The sequence below is a fragment of the Centrocercus urophasianus genome, unplaced genomic scaffold, assembly GCF_019232065.1.
Source record: "Centrocercus urophasianus isolate 14NV4802_14NV808 unplaced genomic scaffold, USGS_Curo_1.0 seq_34, whole genome shotgun sequence".
Taxonomy (NCBI): domain Eukaryota; kingdom Metazoa; phylum Chordata; class Aves; order Galliformes; family Phasianidae; genus Centrocercus; species Centrocercus urophasianus.
The window spans coordinates 4,170,127-4,197,623 of NW_024884911.1; the positions used below are offsets into that span (position 1 = coordinate 4,170,127).

The window sequence follows — 27,497 nt, forward strand, 5'->3', positions numbered from 1 at the left end:
GGGCTTTGAGCATCGCCCTGTTTGCCCTGGTTTAGCAAAAGGTTTTACTTCAAAGCCAGGCAGCCAAACCAGACTAGGCTTTAGTTTGAATTATGTCAGTTTTAGTTAACCAAAAAGGTACCAGAAGGGGGGACAAAAGCAAAAGGGCAAGTGTATGCATACCGAAATAGCACAGAACTTCTAAGCCTTGTGCTCCAGCAGCAACATGAAATGGCTGAGGGCAACTGAAAAAACTCAAACAACACAGAATAGAACCCTGACTTCCAGCAGTCACCTTTGCACCAAAGGTAACCTCGTTCACTGAAAAGGACACCCATTTTCTGCAGAAAGGGAAGACGTGCACTGAGCCAGCACGTATTTGCATGCAGACAAACCCTTGTTTCAAACAGACTCATAGCTGGGGAGAACAGAGCTGGGGTACGGCGCAGAGCTCTGCTCAGCCGCAGGGCTGCGGGGAGGAAGCAGTGCTCTGCAATGAGGCAGCTCCTGCTCAGCTTCACATCCACAGCTCCAATCACCGATGACTGAGCTGGCGTCAGGAAAGTGCTACAAACACTGCCTTCTGAAGGCTTCTGCTCGAGAGGTCGTGCAGCTATCCCACGCTCTGCTCTTCCACCATTTACATTATTTAACATAAACACATGCACATAAAATGAATACCCCATAAAGCAGTCCATTACCAACAATTTACATACGCTCACACACACTCCCAACTTGTCTCAGGTTGGGGAATCCGTGCACTACCCCCTCGATGCAAATTAAACCACCCTTATCACACAGATACGCCACAGGAGCAGAAAGAAACTAACTGAGCATCTCACTTTAACTACACCCAAAGAGGAAAGGCCGGGTTCGTTAGGATGGGATGCCTTTCAAGGAGATCCTGCCCTTGGAGAGGGCTCAAACAACGCCAAGCACACATGAAGAGCAGCTTCACCTTGGGAAAGCAATCCTGCTGGTGGCTTGTCTAAGCCTGGTACCTTTTAGAACAAAAATCACCAGCAATACAAAGCTCTTCCACCACCACCCCGACTTCTCTCAAAGCACCATTTAGATTAAGGAATGGAAAAAAAAACCTGCAGGCTGTTCCAGGCTGCCGACTCGCTCTGCCCTGCAATGCTGTGGATCAATCTGCCAGGCTGCTTCAGTAGCCTCACTTTGTCAGGTCTGGAGAAAGCGAGCTCCATGCTGAGCATTGCTGAGGTGAAGCCGCAGCAGTGCAGCTGTCAGACGTGCTGACCATGTGAACCTGCTGACTTTCCATTCATACAGCTAACAAAGAAACCCGTCCTGCACCGAGTGCTAACCAGAACAACCGTGACCAGATAACCTCTAAGGCCCACCTCTGCTCTCAGGAGCCAAGGCAAAGGTGAAATTTAGCTCCTTTCTGAAGTCTGAACTAAACATCATTTTCTATCCTTCCAGGTTTGGCCTCAGCATTATTTCAGCAAGCCACCAATGTCACAAGTGATGTCTTATATTTGGGTCATGTATCCCATTTTCAGTTCTTTTCTGTGCTGCCCAAGGATGAAATACAGGCAGCAAAACTGGAAGCATGGGATTCCAAAGGAAAGGCATCCATGTCCTCCTTGTGTTACCCATCTGCACAGCAAGCTGAAGGTAGGCAACAGCTCTATGCTAAAGCTAATGAAGCACAGGGACAAAAGAGGGTATGCAATATTTTGGTTGTAAAGCTAACTTTCAATTCATGGAATTGCAAAATCTCCAGTAGGCGCAATTGGTACTAAACAAGAATCTGCACAAAGGAGCTTAGAACAAGCTTTTCATAGCAATTAATCCCAGAAGGAAAAAAAAGGTACCATGAAGAGGACAATGCTGCAGTACATCAGTTACTACTGTGGTTCACTTGAGCACATTTAGCTTCACGTACTCAGACAGCAAAACCGGATGAGGATCTCTGAACACAAAGCTCAGTAAAGGTGTTCACATCTCAAGGAAGGCCAGGAAGAAGATGGCAGCTGGGGAAGCATCTACCTGACAGAGCAAGAGAGGAGCTGGTGAGGACTGGTGTGCCAGGAACAGACTGACAAGAGCAGCACTGCCCCTGCCAAGGGCTGGACAGATGTTCAGCAGATTCAGCCTGTGCCACAGCTGGGTACCTTTGGTCATCAGCTATAAGCTGGGCAGGTACCTCAATGAGCTCTGTCTCAGCTTTTCATTTCTTTCTACACATTCTCCTCCATTTTGCAGTGTCCTCACTGTTGCAGTAAGGGAAGGCATTAGAAAACAAATTCCACAAGGCTTTAGCATTCTTTGACAAAAGCAAGAAAACAAGGCAAGGAGCATGATGCAGCATTCGGTGAGGAGGCCCTCATCAGACCGCAGCACAAGGGGACAGGAGCTCAGCACCTGTCTGCTGTGAAGCAGCACCAAAATGCTCACTAGAAGGATTCACTGCTTTCCTCTGACTCAAAGGCCGACTTACAGACACACTGTTGAGCAAAACACTGCAGTGGCAGCTGCTGCACCAACAGCTCCCTGCAAGGAGCAGCGCAGCTTCAACTGATGGTCCAGAAGTGCACATAATTAAACAGCTCATGGGGCTGCAACTCCTCTATCAGATTCCAGCAGCTCCCACTGACACCACACGTGCCAGCACCAACACTGCATGTCTCCCCTGAGCACAGGAAGGGCCCAACAGAGAACACGACCCCCCCCCAAAGGTCCCACATGGGTGGAACTGCAGAGCTGAACACAAGCTGCATCAGACAAACTGCATCCTCACATCCTTTCATTGCTTAACATACTCTCCAACATGCATACAAAAGCATATGTTCAAAAGAGGAGAGAGCATCACTAGCTGCATGGGAACCAGCAGAGTGCCTGAAGGCAAAGTGTTTCTGACTTCTTTTCCATTTCCATTAATTCTCTCCCTGTATTTTTATTGCTGCCCAAAGAACTTCATGCTCATGCATTCTTTCTGAAACTCAGCTGCAAGCTTTTTACACCAACAATGCTTAAAATGGAAATAGTTCTGTCTATTTGCTTTTCCTTGCTTTAACTGCTTCTTTAAGCTGTCAAATTCCCTCACTTCTCAGCTATTCTCCTGATGTTCCACTCCCAAACAATGCAAAGTCTCTTGGGAAGAAGAAAAATAGCCATTAAAAAATAAAATAAAATAAAATAAAAAATAAAGGAAGCAAAGAAAAGCTCTCTTTCCATTCCTAAGCCACATAACATGGAGTACAACCAATTATTGAGCAATAACACAAATGTTATTCCTGTGGTCTCTTGAAGGGAGCATCTTACTAACCTGATCTCTAGAGAGCTTTCATCTATTGTGAAACCCTTCAGCTCAGGACTCTTTCAAATCCAGTGATGGCAATAATTTGTCACCAATGGGCTCCAGCTATAGCAGAAATTAAGGGATGCCCTGAGCTCTAACCTCAGGCCTCTGCAGCAATGCTACACACGTGCGCGTGCTCCCAGTGCCTGGTAAGCACTGCTCAAACAGAACAGCTAATGCCATGGAGTCCAACTCTACGTACAGCAGAAGCTCTGGGCCGTCAGTTTGGTTTCTCTTGCAAACATCTTTAGGTCGGCTGTTCAGATCTGCTGCCATCAGATCTGGGTGGCAGTGTTTGAGGTACCCATAAGCAGGCGATGCTGTCACTCTTCCCATTGCTCCCACAGGTAGCAGCAGTGCCAGGAGTGAGAGCTAACAGCCAAAACAAAGACGAGCATGAATGCATATGCTGCAAATTTGGAGCTACCAACAGCAGAACAAAGCCTCCGTATTTAGCATAATCCTCCTATGTTCTAATCCAGCAACATAAGAAGAGACACATGATTATTAAAAATTAAAAATACTTAGTAAGAGTTTTCACTGCCTCGGTCTCTGGGGAATTACATTTCATTTCCTCCAGAATTACTTGTTTATCCACCCTCCTAAAAAACACCTAAGAACAGGGGAATTGAATGCTATTCTTTACCTCTGATTTACACTTTCTCCTCCGCCATTCTTACTCACTAAAATCATCTTACACATTTATTTAGGAAGAACTGAAAATCAAGAACACAGCACGTTATTCCAGTTGACTTTCTTTTTTAAAATGCATTTGAACAACTTCAAATTTAAGGAAAAAAAAAGAAGTTGCTGGGATGTTCACAGGCTCAGTTCAGTCCCACGTAGCAGCACAGTGCTGGCAGAGCACAGCAGAGCTCAAATGCACAGATCCACACCGACCTACGAGGAAGCCACATGTAAATGTTGCAGCCTTCAGGCAAATGAATAACGAAATGAATACGTGAAGCACAGTCTGCTCCTGCAAGAGAAAGCAGAGAGGTGCAGAAATGGGAAAGCAGGAGTATTTGTTAACTCAGCCGCTGCTGAGGAGAGAGAACTTCCCACAGTGGTCTTGTCAGCTGTGCTCAGTGACCAACAAGTGAAGGTGACACACAAAGGAGCACAGGACACCAACCCTGTGCTCCATGCAGCTCAGCTGAGGAAGGCTGGCAGCACCGACACAGCAACAGGAAGAGAGCATCTCCTTTTGGTTTGTGCTCAAACCATGCTGTGCTTTTGTTGGATGTTTTGCATGGGTGATGGGAGAATCAGCTCAGTGCATCCGGCTCTCCTTCACAAAACTGTTTATGATAACATTTTGCCTTCCAATTTTCTGTCCACCCATATTTCATTTCAACCTTCAAGTATTAAATTCTTACGGATCTTTCACCTTAAGCAGGCAGATTTCCACCTCATATAAGAAATAAATGCCTGAGAAAAATTAGAGATTCACTCCCTCACCTCCATTTCCTCTTTATCTCCATCCCTTAAACTCATTTTCCATACAGACCAAAAGGTTTCCACTCTTTTATCCCTTTTAATTCTCCCCAGAACCTGATCCAGATGAGAGAAAGAACCAATATTTCCTGCTGTATTTTCAGGCAACTGAGTGCAATCCAACCAGGTGGGAAAAAAAGCCACAACCAGGATTGGAAACAGACCAGGTTTTATGTTGAAATATCTTTTATGTTGCTAAATAACTCACCTCTAATAGTCCTACTTGTTCCAATATACACTGGCAATTAACCAATCTGCATTTCAGGCTTAAAAGGCTTTGTTTTCTGCACTCTGCTGAAGCTGCAAAACAACCCAAGTTCCATGTGTAGAACAACCCAAACTTACACCAGGTTTATTTGGGCTTTCAAATAACGTTGCCCCACTTGATGAGTCTGGCTGTGCGCAAAGGGTGGCACTGGGGAGAAACCTTGTTAAGGAGACCAACCTCTCCATCCCCACCCAACCACCACCTTCCACAAACTCAAGAGTGACCCCTCCTGCCAACGAAGCAGAAGTGCTGTCTCACAGCAGGTTTCGGTCGTGCCCTCCCTGACCTGCCTGGATGGAAACTCAGCTAAAGACAAACAGGTACTGAAAGCAAAGGCACTGAGCGCACAGCCCAGGGGCAGCGCATGGAAAGCACCACGAGAACTGCAGTCACACAGAGGCCAGGCCAGTTCTTGGGAGCATGAGATCATCAGGGCTGATGGGGAACAAGGTGAACTGCCACGCTGAACAAGACGACCCAAAGCTCCACAGATACAGCTCCAACTACAACACCAGCCTGCTGTACCAGCACAGCTCACCTGCTATTAGGGGAAGAGATTCAACACCATGCCCAGAGCTCTGCAGCACGGATCCTGACAGCAAACCTCAGTGCAAAACACGGCTTAGGAAGGTCTGCAAGCAGGGATAGGGCAGAGAGCAGCTCCTCAAGAAGCAGCGCGGGGATCGGTTGGCACTGGGACACCTCCACCTATCAGGTTGCTGGGAGCACAGCCTGGCTGCTCACATTGGTGACCCACTTAGACACTCATTATGGAAGCTTTGCAAAACCCAACGTGGTTCACAGCAGGAACCTCCCAGTGCAAGTACAGCTGCTGCTGCTGCTGGCAAAGTTCTCATAAGCTGAATGCCCAACTCCCTGCTGAAGCTCAAGCCATGAGCTGGAAGCACTGCTTTGTGTGAGCTGGGCTGGTGCTGGCTTGCAGCTGCCCGGCAGTGGGTGCTGCTGGTAGGACCAGAAACCAGCTGCCTGAGCCCCAGGGGGCTGCTCCTGCCACTCCGCAGCCTTCCCCAGCAAAGCCCACATCAGACAGATCCCAAACGCTGCACCTCACCATCCTGGTGTCAAACTGAGCCTTCTCCTCCCCCTTGTCCTGCTGTACCCTGCAAAGGATGTGGTGAGGCAGAGCTCGGGGGCAAGATGCACAAGTATGCAGGCAGGAAGGAAGGTGAGGATATGCCACTCGAGAGGATGTGGCTGCTGCAGTGGCTGTGAGATGAGACAGCACAGAGCAACAGTGCTGGAGAGGGGACAGGAGATGTGAAGAGCAGAGCTGATGAGCAAAAGCAGCAAGTGAACCAAAGGGAGCCAGAGAGGGACAGCGAGGCTGTCTGTGTGCATGCAGGTGGCTAACAGAAAGCCTGGCTTTCTTAGAACAGGTTGTGATCTGCAGGCCCAGCTGACACACAAGGATGAGCATAACTCCATCTAATACAGATAAAAATACAGGGGGAGTTTCACATTAATTCACTGCCTATGAAGGCTGTACTGTGATGGTACGCGCTTGACACAACGCATCTGTTACCAGTGGGAGTTGCTTCAAATTAAGTTGCACACATCTCTTAGAAGAGGAAACGCTCACCTTACGATGCATCAGAATGTCACATTCTTGGAAATGAACGTTCTAGTTTTCTTCGAATACAGAAAACCAAAGGCTCAAAAACATTTGCATCGTTTGTCCACGGTGCTTTTCATAGATGCCCATGCTGCTACAGCAATTCATTTCCTTCAAATAAGTTTATACATTTTGAGGTTTGAGGCACTGCATGAGTTCGCCACAATGAGAACCATCTGTCACAAAGAGACCACTTGGCAATGAACACTTCTCTTCAAGCATACAATTCCACTTATAAAACACACAGAAGAAATCCCAGAATGGGACAGAGTTTTGTTTCAAAATACATTATAATGTGCAAATTACAACCCAGAATATAAGAGAGCTCTTAAAAATCAAAATAATAATACCTCAACTATTGCAAGAAGTAAGCTCAGAAACACCAACTATATTTAAAGACCGTAGTTCAACTTTTTCTGTACATGTTCAGCTACTTGCACTGCAGATAAGCACACATGTGCTGCTTCTCCTTGTGGTGGTTCCAACTGAAGTCGGCTTATTTCTCATAAATATGGGAGAAAAACAGCAGAATTAAGACCTTAAAACCCAAATAGGTTTCTTCACTCATTAGCTAAGCAAAACCTAAGTAAAGGCTGATTACAATTAAGTCCTACTGAGACGCAGAGAGATGATGCATCTCTATCATTAGCATTAATGATACCCACAGAACTCATTTGAAAAGCAGAGAGACAAAACAAACAACGCTAACCTCTTCCTTCTGCTTGTCCTGAGGGAAGAGGACGGGGACAAGGACTGCGTTTTTGCTGACAGTATCCAGAGCAGCAGACTGAGAGCTGCGCCGCCCCACGGGGCTCCGTCCCTCTGTGCATGTTATAAACAAGAGCTTGGAAAACAGGCAGATTCTGCAGTGCATCCCCTGCTGCTGGGCCGGCATAAATCACGGGCTGCAGAGCCGAGCTGCCTCCCTCAGGAGTTGCAGCATGGTAACAAAGCTAAACACACGTTGCTGTTGTTCCGGGAAGGTTTTTCAGTTGACAGTGTTGCAACTTTTCACTCTTCCCCAGCACTTCCCCGATTTAACGCAGCCATTCTTTTATTCCGAAGTCATTTGAACAAAGGCACTTCTAGAAAGAACTCCCCGTAAATCTCAGTGCCTGCCTGTATCTCTGGATTAACTGTTGACTGATTTTCATCCTCTTTTTTTCTCCATTCCACGAATCCCTCCCTCAACAATACCAGCTGTTAAAATAAAGGCCAACAAGATCTCCTGCCCACACAGCTTTCCCTTTGGGCAGTGGCGTGCTAATTATGAAGAACAAACCACAGGGCACTGCTGCCCATTGCAGGGGGGCTGCAATAGAAAAGCAGACAAGGAGGCTGATGCACTTAAAACACACAAAACACACACAGAGGCCACCGTGCCCTGCAACAGCAAATTACACACAGTTACAAAATTAGGATCTTATCCACAGGAACAACTTTGATTTGGAGAGGTATTTTAGGGAAAATAACCAACTTTTGGAAGCCAATGGCACACTGGGCTCGTCGCTTGCAATATCCAAGCAGCTCTACGGATCCCCAAACAGTGCCTGCGTAAGGATAAAGCTGGAACCCTGAGCTTCAACCCCGTTCCGTTTGTTGTCTTTGGAACAGTTACATTTGGGTGGTGTGTTTTTGTTTTGTTTTAATAAAATAACCGCTTCAAACAACATGAGTGAATTTTAAGCTTTCAAAATTAAAAGCCCTGGATCTCTCTACCTAAATATGGCCCACGTGGGCTATGTATAAAGAAGAGCCCAATGTCTGGTACATCCCATCTCTGATCATCTCATCTCCATTAAGTAATTCAGCATCTGTCTTAAGTCCCTTTTTTACACAGTTTCTAATGTACCAAAGATATTGTCACTATCTATCTGTATTTTTAATGGAACAGAAGGGCCCTTTCCCCTCTTTGCCTCCTCCTCTGGCTGCAGAGCACTGAGAGCTGACCATGTGTCTCACTGTAAGCACAGCCCTTATGGGATGTGTGCATTGCAGCTCAGAAAAGAAGGATGTTGTGAAGGTGCTGGCATTTTGCACTGCTGGAGGTTGCCACCTCAAATCATTAAATCCTTTCTATGATTTTTCTTCTGTTTAAATTGGAGCAATGGAGATACGTGAGGTCAAAAAAATAAGGCCTCTTTAAATCACACCCACAGCTCTTCTCTAGTGCTGTAATCAAAAGGGAAAGTCTCAAAATGAACTGCTTCCTCCTCTCTTTTCCAATTAAATGGACCTGACAGCTGACACAGACTAAAGTACTCCTTTTCAGATGAGGTTCAAAAAGCATTTAATATCTTAAATACCACAACATCACAAATACAGTCCTCAATCCATCAAGGGCCACTTCACGCTCAGGACCAAATAAGACTGCTGCTCTGCCTGTATTCCTATCCGCCCCTGCATTACACCGACAACCCAGAAATGAGGTCTGGTGCATCTGTTCTGACCCAAGGAATAGTTTGCATCCAGAGCAGGAGACTTCTCTATTTGCTTATTTCAGAAATTCATACGACTCAGGAAATCTAATGCACAAAGTAGAATGACTCTTCCCCTTTTTGCAGGAGATTTTGAGTATATGGCATTTTTAATGTCTGCAAAGCTACACGTAAAGCCAACTTAAATCTTACACACAAAGTTGATCATTTCAAAATTGGGGTTTGCTACGCAGTTTTTCTTAAATACAATAAGATCCAATGCTTTCTGCAACTGTGAAAATTGGCAACCAAAGCATTCAGCTAACATCCTGCCTGTTACCTATTACTTATCTCAGCCTTTGGGTGATGAACTCTTCAGATCAGGGACGAACCCCTGCTGGATGTACAAACTCTGCATGCTTCCTTTTGTTTGTATTTCAACATCAGCATCGGTGCAGGCTGATCCTACCTGCATAAAATACCCAAGCTCAGCTGAATCCTGAGGTGTCTCTCCTTCGCTCCCCTGCAAAAGATGAGAGCACAGAATCCATCCGAGTCTGACAGACTAAATGATGGCAAACCCACACTCATGTGGCAACTGCACTGCTCACGTATCTCAGCAGGAATCAAACACTGATCTGTGCACCACAACATCCACCGCAACCAAGAAACAAATATCCTCTGGAAGCGACAGCACCTTTTCCTTTGCAGAGAGAGACCACATGCTCACCTCTATTCTGCTTCCTTTACAGAACCCTCAGACACTGTAATGAAAGCGAGTTGTACCACAGCGTGAGCTCCTGTCAAAGTCTGAACCTGAAGAAAAGTAATCACTGTCTCAAGCCTCTCTGAGCTGCACAGGGCTCCCCTGGGCCCCCAGCAGAAGGCTCTCTCAGTAACAAGATCCCAGCAAAAAGTAAATGAATGCACCAAAGTAGGTGGAATAAAGAGGGGGAAACATGGTGTAAAACGTCAACCCACCGAAAGCACACGCGGCATTTGTTCAGTAGTGAAAACGAAATACTTAATGAGGCTAATTGCCAAACCAGCACCAATGAAACTGCGTTCTGCAATACAAAGGCAAGATCTCCCACCTGCATTTCAGGCTCACAGGCAATAGGGCAGCGTGCACATGGCCGAGCTGCAGCCATACAGGAGCAGGCCTGAGACCTGATGTCCCAGAGGCACATCACAGACATCTGACAAGGTAAAGGCAACTCTGTCACACAGACACTCAAAAAACCCCCGTTGGAGCAGAGAGCTTGCTTTTTGTTAGATAGGAAAATATAAATGTCCCCTGTCCTTAAAGCACGACGCTGATAAAACACACACAACCCTAACACAATCATCTCTCTCATCCATACGTGGGAAACGCTCAGTGAGCTGGCATGAAAGAAGCAGTAGCAGCAGCAGCAAAGTTCCCAGAGCTCTGGCAGCACTCCTGCACACCAAGGGGCCGGCAAAGGGGCATGGGGACAAACCAGAGGCACGCGGGGAGCCGCAGCGCAGCCAGCATGCCCACAGTGTGTGTGCAGCAGGGCCAGGCTGGGAGCCCTGGTGGACAAAGCTCCAGTTCAGCACACCAACCAACAGAAACTAAAATTACAGTTTCTAGAAAGTAAGCAGGGCAGCTGGTGTCTGTACAAACCTAGCCTGGCTTTCTACAAAACCTCCAAAACCTCCAAGCCAGACAGAACACTTTATGGAAACAAACCAACAATTAGGTTCTCTTTTGACCAACACGACCTGGAAGCCTAAGCGTCACAGATAACATTTCATTTCAAGTAAGCCAGCATTTTCTGATCCTTACATGCAAACTGCTTCCCTCAGCAGGGCCACTCCATTCACATCCTGGACAGGCAAGTCTGGCTGTGCTAAAGGGGGGCATTGAATTTGCTTGAAACAACAATCTCATGTCCTTGGGTTCAACAAAAAGAGGTGGATATTTTAGAATACATGCTATAGCAATGATGATAATACCATGATTGAGGTTTTGAACCTTTATAACGCTTCATTAAGCACGCATCCTCACAACCCTAATAGGAATTTCATCAGGAAGAACCTCTCTGTTAATCTAGCTTCTAAGACAGACATGAAACAAAAGCACCGGCCAAATTACAACAATGCTTATTGGAGCACAGATTAAAAGGCGCTCGGCTGTCACACCAGCCTGACTGCTTCCTGTCCCCCACAGCCCATCCAGCATCACCCATCTGCCTCCATCTATTAGCACTGAAAGAATGGGCAGCAGCGACTGCTTTAACCCCACTCTCAAACAGACAGCTGTGACAGCTCCGCCGTTTTGGGGTGAGAAGGGGGGTGTTGGTAAATCACGCAAAGGAAAGATAACAGTTCAGTTTCCTACCAGTTCCACTCCAGCATTAAATACCAACTCACCAACCTCAAATGGCACAATGGAAAGTACACATCAAAGCAGCAGGCTGACTGCATCCAGCTCATTAACATCACCTAAACGTAAAGACAACTGCTTTGTCTACATCAATCCTAGAACTACCTACTGAGATTAAATGCTTATTAAACAATGCAATAAATGTATCCCTGGCCATTTACATAAAAGCATTAATATGAGCCTTGTATAATAAAGAGCTAAACCAGAGCAGAATGAAGCTCCAAGGCCATTAATGCCACCAGGAAAAGGTTCTTACTAACTCTGCTAAGCTCAGAATGCAAAACATTTTTCAAATACAGATCTTGACATTCTTTATAAAGCTGGTAAGGCTACAGCAGGCAGCAAAGAATGCAAAACTCTCTTTTAAGTAGTTTAGAACCAACAAAGCTCCTGGTATTTTAGTGACACTGCAGACTCTTATAACACTGAGGGCATTTAGAAGTGCTAGCAAATTAATATGCTGCACCAATTCATTTGGTGAACAATCTCATTCAGATCTTAAGCTGCTTGTCCTGTGTTCTGAATGTGTTAGCAGGCTGAAAAATCTGAGGTGCCAAAGATATTTTCTGAAAGAGTGCTACAGTTCTTCCAGCACGCAGCAGCTTGCTGTGCTTGGAGCTGATCACTGGGACGACGATAGAAAGCATTCTGTCTAAAGATGAACACAGAGCCCCCCACATAACAGTGATGTTATTAGTCAAATGAGTGACACAAACGTTATTAAAACTGTCATAACTGAAGTAACAGAAAGCTGCCAAGTGCCAGTAGGACAGCACAGCATGTTGTACAGGAGAAGGCCTTCCTAAAGCCACACAAAGGCGTGCTGCGCACAGAGCACACATAGTGAAGTTCTGTCCATAGAAGTATGCTGTCACATCATCCTGCTTCCACTCTTCTGACGTTCTTGGAGGATCAACCACAAGGCTGCCACAACAAAAAAACAAACAGAGGGAATGCTTACATTATAACGTGCCGGCTGGGCTGTCCTATGATAGCAAAAACAAACTGTGGAGTATCCAAAAGGATGGCGAGCACAGCGCTGTTCTTTTCTGCCTCTGCTGTGGGAGGAAATTAACTGCCTGTTTCATATCAAAGTAAAGGATTCTTCAGTAAGAGTCCACATGGAGCAAAAAAACAAACAAAAAAAGCCCTACAAATTGTACACAAGCCTTACAGCCGTGCAGGACACAAAGCAGTGTTCTGGTGACGTCCGCATGTGGGTTTACAGCATAACTGCCTACAAAAAGGGATGAAGCTGTTTCCTGCTGCCCGCTGTTTTGGAGGCATCTCAATTAATTCTTTAAGGAATAATTAGCACCATAAAAGAAAAGAAAACATAAATTCTGTTCTTTTTTAACAGGGATATGTGAATGACACCCACACTCAACTTTATAAGCCTGGACTAGGAGACTTTCAAGCAGATTCCATTAAATATTGATGTAGATATATATATATATTATATATATATATATATTTAAATGACTATTTATTTGAAGGCAATTAATCAGCCTATTGGAAAAGTAATTCTTTGAAACACAACTGAGATGCACAGATTTTTTTTGAGCATTCAGTGAACACAGCCATTCTAGCAAAGATCATCTACTTTGGGTATCTATCAGCACACCATATTGATTTTCAATACAAGACACAATAAAAATAGCTAGCTTTAATTTTCATCTAAGAACAATAACTAATTTACAGTGTGAAAACAAAAGAAGCCTCTTTTCACAAAAGTAGGTGCAAGAGAAATGATTCTTTGCTCCCCAGGCAGGGAGAGACAGGAGGTGGGACGGAGTGCAGACCTGTGTGCCAGCTCCACATCCTTCCACGCCACGCGCTGCATCCTTCCAGCCCTGCTCACCTTTAATGCACATCACACACCTGCAGGCAGGGCCCACAGATGCTTGCATTGCACAGCAGGGCTGGGATCTCCAGTCACAATGGCTACAGCATCAGCTGCCTTGTTCATCAAATTAAGTGGACTTCTGGAACAGCACAGCACTTCAAGCAATCACTCATTCAAACAGAAGGCAGCAGATGACAGCGATACAGTTTCACATCAAACAAGGACATCAGCAGTTTCTGCATAAGTCTCCCCATACTGATCCTACAGCACCTGGTAGCAACTTAGGATCAGCAACTCTCCTCCCAGTGCTTTTGAGTCTGCGACTGAAACATCTGTGACAGTTGGTGTATTCCCTTCACCTCTCGATGCCTTCCTTTGCTAAGCATGGTGCTTTGTGACCCTGACTTTCAAACCTGCAATGTTATCGCACTACACTTCTGTCAACATTCTTGGAAACATACCTTCCATATTCTGAAGTACACGGTTACTTGAGTTAATCTTATGAGTAATGCAAGAGAAACACAGAAAAAATAGCATCTATCAGAAGAAATAATCTGCTCACAGAAAGTAGAATGCACAGGGAGACAACAGAACACAATGAGGTACGAACAGAACAACCAGAACTGCTTCAGAACATCAGAAAAAACTGACTCTACCAGAGCTCAAGACTGAAATGTTACACAACTGCACGTAGAACTGGACAACGGTTGCAGAGGGGATACTAGAGACAAAAATGCCTCAGAAAAACGCCTGAAATGAGACCTGGGGTTCTGGACATTGCCCTGCCTTGCACAGGCACTGATGCAAACAGTGACAGATGTTCAGAGAACAGAGTCGGCGATACTAAACTAAGCATGATGATCTGCATTCCTTATTAACCTCCCAAAAAAGGCACTGACCAATAATGCAAACAGACAACGGGTGCATAAATAAAAAGACCAGGCATTCAGCTCCTGTCCGTGCTCAAATAATTGAAGTTATAGGAGTAACTTCTCTGTCTGGGCTGAAGGAAATCCTCATAGGCATGCTTTCCTCACTTCAGCTTTCATCCCCTACCTTTCGAAGCCGTTTTGTCTGTTGAACTGAAAAGCACAAGAACACAGAAGGAACGCCCTTGGCTGCAGAAGAACAACAGGAACCTCCTGCCCAGCCTTTCCCTGCATGGATTAGAGCAACAGGTCTTCCTACAGCAACTGGAGCTTCTGGGCACAATTCCCTGAACATCCCATGGTTCTCCACCTATTTTGTAACACAGATAGGCCATTTGCTTGATAAACAGTTGAATCATGTAAAAAAAAAAAAAAAAAAAAAATCTGAGTAGATATCGACTTGAATCTATTAGATGTTTCATCTGCCAAGCAGGGAAAGAAAGCTTGGCCTCTGAACCAGACTGATGCAGGAATGGTTGGGAAGAGGAGGAAAACAGATCCATGCTTACCTATGTACAGAGGGGATGAGGGAAAGAAAGATCTTCTCACGATTTGAGAAGAACAGCCCCTCCTACAGGGAGGGCAAGGAGGCCATTCAGACACCACATTCCATTACAGCTCTGGTTCACCTGAAACTGTTAAGTGTTCATTTTCCCCACAAATCTCAGTGTTTAAACCTAAATAGTGGAGTACTGGCTGCTAAATGCAACCCGTTGGGCTTTGAACCACAGGGCCAAAGAAGTTGATGTTACGGTAGAATACTTTCACAGAGCATCTCCAAACCTGCAGCTCAATGGAAGACCCATACACATCTATAAGAAAAGAGCATCTGCCACTTCCACTGAGAGCTTCCTGCTGCATCCACAGGCAGGATTCACAGAGTCAATGAAAATAGTGGAATCTTTGTCAAGCCCTCAGCACCTCTGGATGCATTTGTTCTTTTATGGAAAAGATCTCAATATGCTGTAGGATGGAAAATTACTGTTTACCTCCTAATTTGGTGTGCAGACAGAGACAGAATGAGACAAAGTCAGTAAGAAAAGAGGAAGACAGAAGAAATGTCATGTGGTCGACTACCACCCCCCTCCTTTTATTGTTGTTTGAGCTCTCATGTATAGAAATGACACTCATAATTATTAGTTTGTTCATTCAACAAGGTTACTCACGCATTATAGTTAATTCTTACTTACGAACACTTAATATACAGAATAAAACTCAGTCATTTATTTTATTCCTCCTCCAAGCTAGTGACAGCATTTCCAGAAAAGCTGAATGCACTCATGACATTTTTATCCTCAAGAGACTTGTGTAATTGTAGAGTCTGTAAATGCACACAAAACATCTCCCAATGCTGCAAAATTAAGACAAACACAACACGGATAGGAACAGATAGGAATAAGTAGCGACTGTTGCAAAATAAGCAAAGAAAGAAATCCCAGCACAATATTTCCTTGCTTTAAGATGCTTAATTCTATTAATTTAAGATTTGTTTGTGCCCACATCTATTTCTGGAAGACATACAATAAGGAGACAATGAATAGAGCTATGTAGTTCATGCATTTTTTTTCCCCCTTTTCTTCCCTAAGAGAATCTGAGCATTAAGCGCAGCACCACACAAAGGAAACTATCAGCTCTCTTCTTTAAGGGTGATCTGTGCCTGCGGCTTTTTTGTTTTGGGTTCATTTTCTGATTATTTTCAAAATTCTCCTTATCCCAGAAAGCTTCTCGAAGTGCATTAGGGCTTACACACGAGGCCCAGACTGTTTAATTTAGCCCTAATACCTTGAGGAAGCTTCAGAATGGATTGTTGCTATTCTGATTAAGGAATCAATCTCACCCCCTGCTGGGAAGGTTGGACGAACGCCTTGCCCCCAGAGGGAAATCAATATTGCTCCACTGGCCAGCAGCTTCCGAACACCGCATGCTCCAATGTGTTCTGAAGAAAGAAGAAATCTAATTTTAAAGCAGCATTCTGAATTTCCACTGTTTTGACACTTGAAAAAACAAACAAGCCCCAAAGCTCTTGGCTCCCTGAGAAGCAGGGGTTGGAGCTCTTTACTGCCTCATCAATATTCCAGGTTTGTTTTGTTCCTAGAGCTTAACCCACAAACAAACCACAAAAGATAACCACACCAAGCCAACAACAGACCTGATGCTTCAGTCAAGTGAACATCTGTACCTTTCGTGTGGTTCCCATGCATATAAAGGAAAAGTCTGCTGACCTTGTGTGAATGCAGTGCACAGCTCTGACATGTCCTTCCTAACCATCAAGCGTTTCAAATAAACTGCTAATAACCAGGAGAAGCATATTTGTATTGTTTAGCCTAGAAAAGGGCTTTGTTGGCTGCAACAATTCAACACACTCCCACAACCACTAATGGCTGGCACTATTAGACACAAGCTTTCTACTCCAGACTAAGTATTCTCAAATAGCATCAATAATCCAGCCTCCAAAATTCCCTAAATTAGGTGTATGCGTTTCACATCAGCACATTTCTTGCAAAAATTGTCTCCTTATAATAATTACAGCTTTCCTATTTCAAGATAATTCCATGCCAGTCACGCTGAAGCTCTGGGAAAGGAGCTTTCAACAATTTCATATATAATACTGCTATTAGGGTGACGCAGACAAGGATCAGAGCAGAAGCCGAAGTGGGAAAAGGGGAGCAGCCCACAGCTATGCAGAAGAGGAGGTGCAGAGGCGCTCAGTGCTGCACCAGCAACGCATTCACGCTCCCAGGCTCGTTTGCTGGGCTGCTTCACCGCGTCTCAGAAGCATTATTTTGTCTTTAAATAGCTAGGTTTCAACCCTATACCCCCCATTCCAAAAATAAGGCTGTAAATCCCCAGGGTGCTGATTTAAATAGGAGCCGAGTCACACGTATCATGTGATACATGCTCACACTGCCTAAAGGACAGGCTGGTGTGTTTGCCCAGCACAGTTCTGGTGTTCAGGTAAAGCACACACCTGTACCTCGGTGTCTGTCCTCCAACAGAACCTCCACAGCCTTTATGATCAGCTGCTGGCATGAAAAGTAGCACTGAAATTGCTAGCCCATACATACACTGCTGAAATAAGGGTTGGTTGGTGGTTTGGTGATTTTTTTTTTTGCATATGAAAAACTGAAGTAAAGCTTTGCTACACAATTTTGCAATGTTTCTATGTTAAGGACATATGCCAGAAAGCATCTGCTGTGAAAAATGGATGTTTCACACGTTGTAAGGAAAGCGAGGCTCCTGACCAGCACACAAATCTCTGCCCTCACCCTTCTTGTTACGCCTTTCTGTGACAGCACACAGGCAAAATACCTCCGACTGCTACACTGGGGAGGCAGGCAGGGAGGTGAACAGGCATTTGTGCAGCACTCTGTCACCAGTCAGTTTGTCCACTACCAGTTTTCCTTTTCCTTCACCAAAACCTCAGTTGCACACTCTTAATGAATGCCACTCCTATAAGCCCCCACATTTGAGAGATCAGCAGTCCTCAGGAGGGCAAGAAGTATTTCCCTTCTCATTTCACTTTTGTCTCTGTGAACACACACATATTCACTCACTGCTGCGTGTCAATCATTTTTTCTTTTTGTAAATACAGCAGAAGTGCATTCAAGCAGAATTTTCTGCATAAGAGAAAAACATCACGCAGTGAAAAACGTTATCCAAAAGTATTATAAACCAATTTGCCAGACAATTCCTCAGAGCTTCCTGCACAGAAATGGATGAAAACCAGCAGCACACAGGGCTCTGGTTACAGCTCTCACTCAGGTATTCCTCCACAGCGAGTGAAGATGCAAAATGCAACCACAGAAAGCAGCGTGCAGACGTTCAAACCAGTACATCAACTCCTCTGAAACACGACATGGAAAAAGCCACATGAAAGGATAATGCTGCGAAACCAAACATGCAAAAACAGCCGCTAGGTTTCTTCACTATTCTTTCTTATTTCTCATCTTCTGTTTATCCTTTGCCCCATTCCTTCCTTCCCATCCCTTTATCCCGATTCCAACATATTCTTGATTTGCCATTCCTAACACATCGCTCTCCTTGCTGGCAGACAGGGTGTGCAATCTCAGCCAGCATTTCAGGTCCCACCCAGAGTCCAACCCTACTATCCCCACACGCTCATTAGGTAAATTATCTCCTGATTTGTCTTCTGGCTAAAATTCCCTTTCTCCTCCTGAGCTCGTTCCTGCTATTTCTTTTTATCTGTTAGCCTCAGCTCTCTCATCCTCCCCAAGCTCACAATCAGAACCAAGCATATCACCAATTCAAATTGCCTCTCCTCAACCAACCCCACTCTCACCATCCTTGGCACATTACTTCGCTGACCCAAACAGCCCCTAAGCAAGCAGCTGCAGGTTCCTGTGATTAGTTCTCAGGCAGAGCTCCACACCTTCTTCCCCACCAGCTACAGACCCAAACATTGAGGAGCTTCCCCTCTGTTCACAGCACCTCTTCCTCTATTCCTCACCCTTGGGTGAACACAGCAAGACACACACACTCCCGTTCTGCTCAGCTCCCACACTGCTGTGATGGCTGTTACGAGGAAGCCCTACCTGCCAGATGGAGCCTTACTGTGACACAGTGCAGCCACGCTTTCGGTTCCCTTTTGCTCCTTGCTGCAGCCCACCATCTCCCAACTCACTGATGCAGGCTGTTCTCCCACAGCTGCCTTTGCTCTGGGAGGAGAGGACAGAGGCACATGCAGCTGTTTATCAGGCTGTGGCATTGCCTTGTCCTGCACAGGGCACTCCCAAACCAAAACGTGCTCAGGCACACCACAACTTCTGACGCCTTCAGCACTGATTCCTTCACCCAGCACTTGCAAGGTGGCATTCTCCTTGACTCGCACGTTTGCCTAACTCAGGCAGATTTTCCCAGCATCAGAAGGCACATCTCTGTTCAAGAGCTATTATCTGCCAAATTTCTAATCCTTCCTCCAATACAGCTTTCCAGTACTGAAGAGGTACTGCACTATGGGTGCAGTCCTATTAACAGCTGAAAAATCCTGGCTAATCTAGATACAAGAAATGCGAGGCAGGCATAGAGCAAACTACAGTCTGAGCGTGCCAGCTTTGCACAAAATAGAAAATAGCAAAGCAGAAAATAGAAGACCTCAACAGAAAATAAAACAAAAAGAGCTACCAACTGTATAACCCCAACGTGGGCTGAGAGCAAACTCCTCTGCAAGATGAACATCCTCCTATCACCTAGATAATAATCCCTCACTGCACATCCACAGTGCAATGAAAGTAAAATTCTCCTCTCCAAAATGAATAATTCATGAGACAAATTGTAGCTGCTGTTCCAAGGGGTAATGGCAAACACTACCCATGTCCCTTCCCTTCGGACACAGAGCAGCACCCACAGAATCACCAAGGTTGGAAAAGACCTTCAAGATCATCCAGTCCAACCATGCACCTATCACTAATAGCACCCACCCACCTCACCAAGAGGGAAGAATTTAAGGACTTTATTTTTGGCTTTTTGGGTAGAAACATTTCAATACTTAACACCAACGGGCCAGACAACGTGTACTTGCAATAAGAAGTTATTTCCATGACAGCAACAACAATAAACCACTACAGCACTTCTTCAGGACAGCAGGCTGTGTGCAGGACTCGCAGGGGATCACTGTTACACCAGGCATTAGTGGCCATGACTCCATTTCCAGATTCATTCCTGCCCTCAGTTTCTAAGGGTGGCTGGGAGATTGCTCCTGTTCTCTTGGTTATTTCTGCAACAGGTTGTGTCTTCCCTACATGAAAGAGGACAGCACTGCAATAAAACTGCTTCATGTTCGCAACATGCATGGCTGCTTCAGCAGTGAACCCTGAATAATCAGCATTTCCTTCCTACACCTTAACTGCACTGCTCTACACAAGTAATCTAGAAACCCCATCTAGACACGCACACTACTTTTTCTCCATTTTCTATTTCAAAGCCAAAGCCATCGCTTGCAAAGAACAAAGACTGCAGTACATCAACAGACAACAGTGTTTTTCCTCTCACCAACCTAACTAACTCAGTGCTAAAACAAAAAGCGCGAAAAAGAAAAGCAGGGTTGCCAAGGATGGAAGGAAGTAGAGATGTTTCATCTGAGAAACGTAAGGTTACGTTGAAGGGGGAAGTTATTTTAAAATATTTATATGAATGCTAAGGAAACTCAACAGAGCATTGCATTTGGGTAGCTGGATCAGATCCAATGCATAACTGATGTCAGAAGCATTATTTCAGACAGGTTGAAAGTGAGTTTCCAAAGATTCATTAGCAGGTTACCTTTCCAGCAATCAACAACAAAGGCAATAAAGTGCGTTATTACATTATTACATTACAGTCCAGCAGTGGCTCCTACTCTCATGTGGAGCATGGCTTTTGAAATCCTGCTTAAAAGGAATGTTTCACAACATGAGTAACACTAATGAGCTGCAAGGAGTCCAGAAAAACACTGTCTCATCTTTGCCTGCCTTCCCACATGGCTGAAGAGACCTGGGGTGGCTGTGCTGCAAATGGGAAGATTCAGTGACTAGAAGGGGAAAGAAGGAGCAACAAAAAGAGATATTTGCAGCTTTGACTCATGCTGAAGGATTGCAAATCTGTTCCTTAATGAATGGGTAGAAAATACAAGAAGAGGCATTGTAGCAATCCTTTCTTAAAGCAAAGCAGAATTGTAAATGAAATTACTCAGATATTCACACACCCAAGACCCAGTAGGTTCCTCAGAAACCCAAACAGAGCTGCTCTACTCGCAGTGCCTGGAAGCCCAAATTATAAACATGATGATTTTGCACTGACCTCATTTTTATTTTCCAACCTATTTACTTTCAGGGTGCCCTATGCTGTCACCCAGCCGCTTCTACAGGTGAAATTCAGCCTCTTCCAACTGTAAGATGTTTTAATTAACAAATTGCTAAATAGGAAAAAAAAAAATGTCTACTGAAATACAAAGAGAGCAAGGAGACATGAAATTTCTGCCTCTGGTTGTCTGAATGATGTCAAATACGTTGGAACAGCCAGCTCACAATAAAACTCACTGCTCAGGAAAACGTTTGCCATCGCCACAGATTTTCCACCTCGCATCCAGCGGCCTTCCAAGGGAAGCTCCACGACCTTATGAAGAAAACTCTCAGATGTCAGAGATAATCAGTGATTTCGCAGGCAGTACGACTCCTTGTCCTGTCACTATGGATGCTTTTCCTTTCACTCAGAGAGAGTAAGGGGTTAACAGCCAAACCCAAGAGCTCTGGTAGCCAGGGAACCACGAGAGATTTTCATTTCCTGCACCCAACTCTATGGGTGTTTGCAACGAAACTGGATTGAGGGGGAAAAAAAGTTAACAGCTCAAACATAGATGCAGCCCTGCAGAACCTCTTACAGGGAACAGGCTGACAAGAGCAGAGCCTTCACTTAAAATTTAAGATGACGTTTGACTGCAGTGCCCAGATAACTGCTTTGTGATGCCATCGAGGTCACAACCCTGAGAACTCCAGACAGATTCAGAATGTGACTCATCACTTTAAGCATCACCTACGTGCCATAAATATTACAATGCCACTAGAGAACAATAACTACATTCAATGAAAATGCAGGATCACAGCTGCTGGAACACAAATGCTGCCGATGAATTAGGCATGCAAGGACTGAGAGTGGAAAGATCCACCAGTTCCACACAGGAAGCACTGAGTTCTCAGAGCAGCACCCCTGTTCCATTGTCTGACAAGGAAGAACAGCTCACAGAAACAGGGTTTGCAGGAATCCACTTATTTCCATACCATGAATGAAGATGTTACTATTAATGTGGAAAAGTACATCATTTTCTAAATCGTATGACTTCAGACAGCAAAAGTAGCCGAGCTGTAATTTTTTTCCATACTGAAGCATACTGGAACAGTGCAAACAAAAGGACATTCCCCAAAGTACCCATCATGTGAGGAGTTGGCCAACACTGCTCCTTGCGCAAGGGCAGCAAGTTCAGCCCTTTGCAAACAGAAATACTCACCTTCTCCGGACTGAAAGGACAGTGACAGCTGTTAGCAGACACCCAGCCACACAAAGGTCAAGGAAAACCAATTCAATCACATCCCCCCCACTTCATCTTTTTTTATTATTATTAACTTCATATTGGACATAGAGGGAAGGGGGAGAGGAACCCATCACCTTACAGCACCTGCATCTCTGAAACGTTCATAACAAGAAGGATGAACCTTCCCACGTTTAATGACATCACTGCCTGCTCTTGAGTGCTGCACTGCGTGCTCTGTGACAGCACTCCAAGGAGCCACAGGTTCTCCTGGACCACTTCAGCACAAGTTTACACATACCTCCTCTACATTGCAAACTGTATCAAAACTTATCATCAAGACACTTAATTTCCTTCAACTCACAGCCACAGCTCTTCCCGCTCAAGACAAGGAGTGAAGCACTGAGGTTAGTTTTAACTTGCTACGTATTTCTTACCACTCACTTCATCCCACAGGAAAGAACCCTGCTGGGAAGTCCAGGAGAACACAGTAGCACTTTACTAGCTAAAGCACCCTCCAGAGTAGCTGTGTGTGACACTCTGGTATCCCTGTTCTTCCTTAGTACCTAAAAAGAGGGAGAAAGATCTGAGAATCTTTCAGAGCCTGCAGACCCCAAAGTGCAGGCTAACTGAAGCTACAAGTTGCACCTTTGTACCCACCCATACATAATCTTTACTTGCCATGTTAACATAAACATTTAGAAAACACTGCAAATTACAAGAATCAAACACAAAACCAGTCTTCCAACCCCCAGCTGCCAGCCCTTACAGCTACTCTTGAACTGGAGCAGAAAACAAAAGGTTTCAGTCCTATGACCATACTTCACCCTTCACCCACCACTCCTCCCCCTGGATTCCATATGTTTTCAGTGCAGTGGGCAGAAAGCTGTGCAGGCTGTGGGCACACCGAGCAGCACAGCAGCTCCAGCCACTGCCACACACACAGACAACCCAGGCTGTTATATGAGACCTTCAGGCTTTGCTCTGTGACACCCGACTGCTCAGAGGCCACAGATGATCTCATCATCCTGAGCATTTATCCTCACACTGGATTCAAATGCTGCCCTGGTACCTCTAATAATTCTGCTGGTTATGGGTGAAGCTCATAAATGAAACTCAGAACAGAAGTCTAGAGTCGAATGAAATAGGATTAGGAATTTTGCAATACAATTTGCAACCCGGAGAAACAAAATATCCTCACAACATAGCACAGGGCTACAGCACTCTCTTGGGAGTCACTTACATTTTGCCAAATGGATTTCATTGCTTCTGAGGCTTCTTTCTGCAAGCCTCAGAAGGAAGCTTCCCCCCATAGGAACAAATCCACGCACATTAACATTCTACTTTCTCTAAAGAGCAACTCTGATTTTGCTTCTCCTTTGTTACACTGCAGGAGTGACTGGTGAGCACGCACTCAGCCTGGCAGATGGGCACCTCACCCTGCAACACAACCCTGGTGAAACAACAGACATTAAGTTTCTAAACGACAATTAGAAACACCTGTTAACACCCCAACTTCCACTCCATCCAAAGGCCACAGCCAATCCTACACCAGTCACACCCTACAACGGGCATTTTTAATTCATGACACCTGTTTGTACAACCAACACATGACTACTTTAAACAAATACTAAGTTTTAAGACTAATAGAAATCCAATTTTGTTTAAGAAACACCGGGACCAACCAAAGGTGGTGGCACGCATTAAATCCAAGCTGGTTGTGTGGTTCTTTTCCCCAGTAAAGGGAGGGGGACTCAGAGAGGGATGCCAGCATTCTGTCCCAGATACCCACAGCACTGGAAAGCAATTCATCGACAAAGCTGTGCCCAACGTAGCACACAACGAGTCCTACCAGTGTGGTATCCAGCCTCACTGCACCTGGTTGCTGTGTTTTCTCCTCATTAACCTGCTACACTTCTCAAGCTATACTGAGGACACAAGAGATGTTGGTGCCTTAGATAGCAAAGACAAGATTTCACCAGTTAAACTTTAGGGAAAAAAAAATCGTTACAGACACACAACTGCACACACCTGCAGAGATTACAATGAACCACGGATAAGCACTTCTTCCCTCGATCTTGTGCAGAAACATCTCAGCATCGCCTACACCGCTAAGAAGGCAAAAGCAGACGCTCAGCCCCCACCTCGAGAATTCCACATTTATTCTTCTGCATCAGAACGATTTACAGCGGGTCGTTCAGACTGCTTAACCGCCCCACAGAGCATGCAGGGTGCAGAAAGCAATGCCAGCTGCAGATCTCCCCGTGCAGCAGAGCTGTTTGAAGAAAAGAATCAAACCAGCACCGCTACGGCACTCCATCATTCTGTAGCACCGCGGACAAACGCAGGATGACCCTCAGCAAGCATCCCGTGCTCAGGTCGCCGTGTATTTCTAACTATAACACCACTACGACGTCACAGCCAAGCGGGACGCTCGTTCAACCGTCTACCCGAGCGGGCAGGGCTGCGATTAGCACAGATAACACGGCCGTGCCTACAGACAGCCCAAAACCGGGTCCCGCAGCCATGGCGGTTCGCCCCGCTGCCAAACATGGCTGCACCGCGTCCTCTTTGTGACCGAGCCCGTGTTTCCCTTCTGCCTCTCCTAACTCCGCACCCAGCCCGGCACCCAGCCCGGCATCACCGCCCGCTCCGCTCCGCTCCCCGCGGTCCGCCCCACATCGCCGCTCCCTCCTGAAATCGGACCCACCTCCGAACCGCGCACACGCCGAAAAAATAAAGCAGCAGCCCGACCCTCCTTCGTTCCGCGGGGCGGCTCCGCGCCCGGGGCTCGTTTGTTTTATCGGTAATTTCCGCGCGGTCCCGGCACGCTCCCCCCCCCCTCGGCTCACCCACAGCTCCGTGCCCCAGCTCATGGCTCCGCCGGCGCCGAGCGGAGGGCGGGCGGGGGTCGCTGCCCCTCGTCGAGGCTTCCTTCCCTTTCTCTCCCCGCACGCGAAGAACCGGCTCGGATCCCGGCGCCGAGGCGAGGGCGAAGAGCGGGACGCGCGAAGAGCGTGACGGGCGCTGCTCACCGCCGCTCCCGCCTCATCGCGCCGCAAAATGGCCCGAGCGGCGCCGCGCGGAGAGGCGGCGGCGGCGGAGCGGGGCGGGAGGGGGGAGCGCTTGACAGCTCTGGCGCACTGCGCACGCGCGCCCCGCGGCCGTTAAAAGGCGGGCGAGGAGCGCACTGCGCATGCGCGGCCGGCGGCTGCGCGCCCCCCACGTCCTCCGGGAGCGGCGGGAGGGCGCCGCCCCCCGCTGGGCACCGCGAGGCGATGGGCGCTCCTCGCCCCGGAGCGGCGTGCCCGCCCTGCTCCCTTTCTTCCCGCTTCCTCACAGTACGAAGCGCGGGTTTTGTTATTTGATTTCCAAGCAGACGTTCCTGTTTTGGAGATTTGTACGGGGGCAGCCGCCCCGATGAATAAGAAAGCCCACACCCTGCAGGGAGGGGCTGCCTCCGTCACCCCGCGCCCCAAACACGCGCACCCCAACCCAGCCGCGTTCAGAAACATCGATCCTGCCATCCGTCAGCAGCACGCAGGCAGGAAAATAATCGAGTTACCTGCCTGCAGCCGACGTGAGGCACAGCAGCAGTCACGCAGGCCTTGCAGAAATCAGCTTGTTTCCTCGCTGGAGAAATAAGATTTATTTTGTGCTCGTCTTCCTTTGCAACAGCATTTATTTGAGCTGCGTCACCTAATCTGATTTTATAGTTCTGCTTTTCAGCTACAAGAAAGGCGAAAAGGCCTTCAGATTCCTGTCTTTGCTGCATCTGTAAACCCTAACCCCTTCACATATGTGTAGAAAGGGGAAAGTACATTTATTCACCTGAGGAGCACAGAATCTGCTCACAGATGGCAGGGATCTTTCTGATAACTGCACAGCTGCTGCATGCATTACCTCCCCTGGACTCATGCACTTACACTGGACAGCATATGGATATCAATCTGCATGAGGAGAAAAAAAAAAACAATAGAAGGATAACTGAAGTGATTCCAACATTTAGAACAACAGTGAAGATGAGCATGATGCTAATAATGCACTGCATTTCATTTTATCCACATTGGTCTGAATATGGGAGCAGAGTGCTACTACCCTTGGAGCGAGGCACAGAGCAGGCACTGCTTCTGCTCACCATTAAACGTTAATATCTTTAAAGCCTGCATCACAACTAAGAGACGCTGATCAACTCATTGCACAGAATACTTCCTGCTGTTGCCAACGTATTTGAATATCTGAGCCTGCCTGAAGCACAACTGCAGAGTCCCAAGGGCTTCTACCTCCACAGGCTCTCAGCAGAGGGACACCAGGAGCCTCTTAGCCTTATGTCCACCCAGAATGCATCACAAAACCAGTGAACATAATTGCATCACAGCTGTTTGAGACCTTAATCCATAAATACTTGAACAAAAAGAACGCACAGAGTCCAAGCGCAAAGCAGCACTGGTATCATCTGAGGTGAATTTGCAGTGGAATTTCCTTTTGCACAAAGACCTGGGAGGGGAACAAGGCAAACCTGTTACACCAGCACGGGCAGGGAAACCTGTCCCCAGAGAAAGACAAGAAACACGTAACTGGTTATTGAACGGTACAGGCCAGAAATGCAAGTTCTCTATTAAGATGGCACATCAGAACCAACAACACCAAAACCTGTGAATAAATTAAGATTCGTGTGGATGGAGCTCAAGGGAAAAGCCAAGTAAATTGCATTCCAGATATTTCTGGTAGATTTTTTTCCCCTCCCGTTTTTGTTATTTAGTCTGAAGCTCTCCAAGACACAGACTGCCACTTACAGCACTGCTCTGTTTGCGCAGTGCTCAAAACAGCAGAGCCTGCAGCTTGATTCGTCCTTAATTACTGATGTAATTAACAACGATGGGAGCATTAAGAGCCCTTTATGCTACAGCGTGATGTGAGAAGGCTTAGCAGGTTCCAGCCTCAAAAGAACAGTTCAAAATAACACTTAGAAAACCGATTATTTACTCCCCATTACCTAATTTACAAATGCAAAGCAGAGCAATACAGAAACCAGTAGGAGTTTTCCCCTGGCTGCACTAGGAACAAAACCATTCAGATCTGTTATCTGGATGCAGGCATACTCCTGTAAATTCTGTGTTTATATCTGTTACTGCGATTCGGAGCATTGCTCACACTACATCCCAAGCCCAAG

General features: G+C 46.1%; 1 protein-coding gene across 17 annotated transcripts in view; it reads right to left on the minus strand.

The window, feature by feature from the left end:
- FNBP1 (formin binding protein 1) overlaps positions 1–25,319 on the minus strand; it is an 87,695-nt gene extending 62,376 nt beyond the window's left edge. For 14 of the 17 annotated variants that reach the window (XM_042830615.1, XM_042830627.1, XM_042830626.1 and 11 more), the window contains exon 1: positions 1,077–1,202. In XM_042830615.1, coding sequence (XP_042686549.1) covers positions 1,077–1,196 — 120 coding nt within the window. In that variant the 5' untranslated portion in view covers positions 1,197–1,202. Of the gene's footprint in view, positions 1–1,076; positions 1,203–1,820; positions 1,863–23,567; positions 23,604–25,176 lie in introns of those variants that run through there. The other 3 variants (XM_042830620.1, XM_042830621.1, XM_042830619.1) reach the window with 3 other exon arrangements.
- Positions 25,320–27,497: the final 2,178 nt, after the last annotated feature.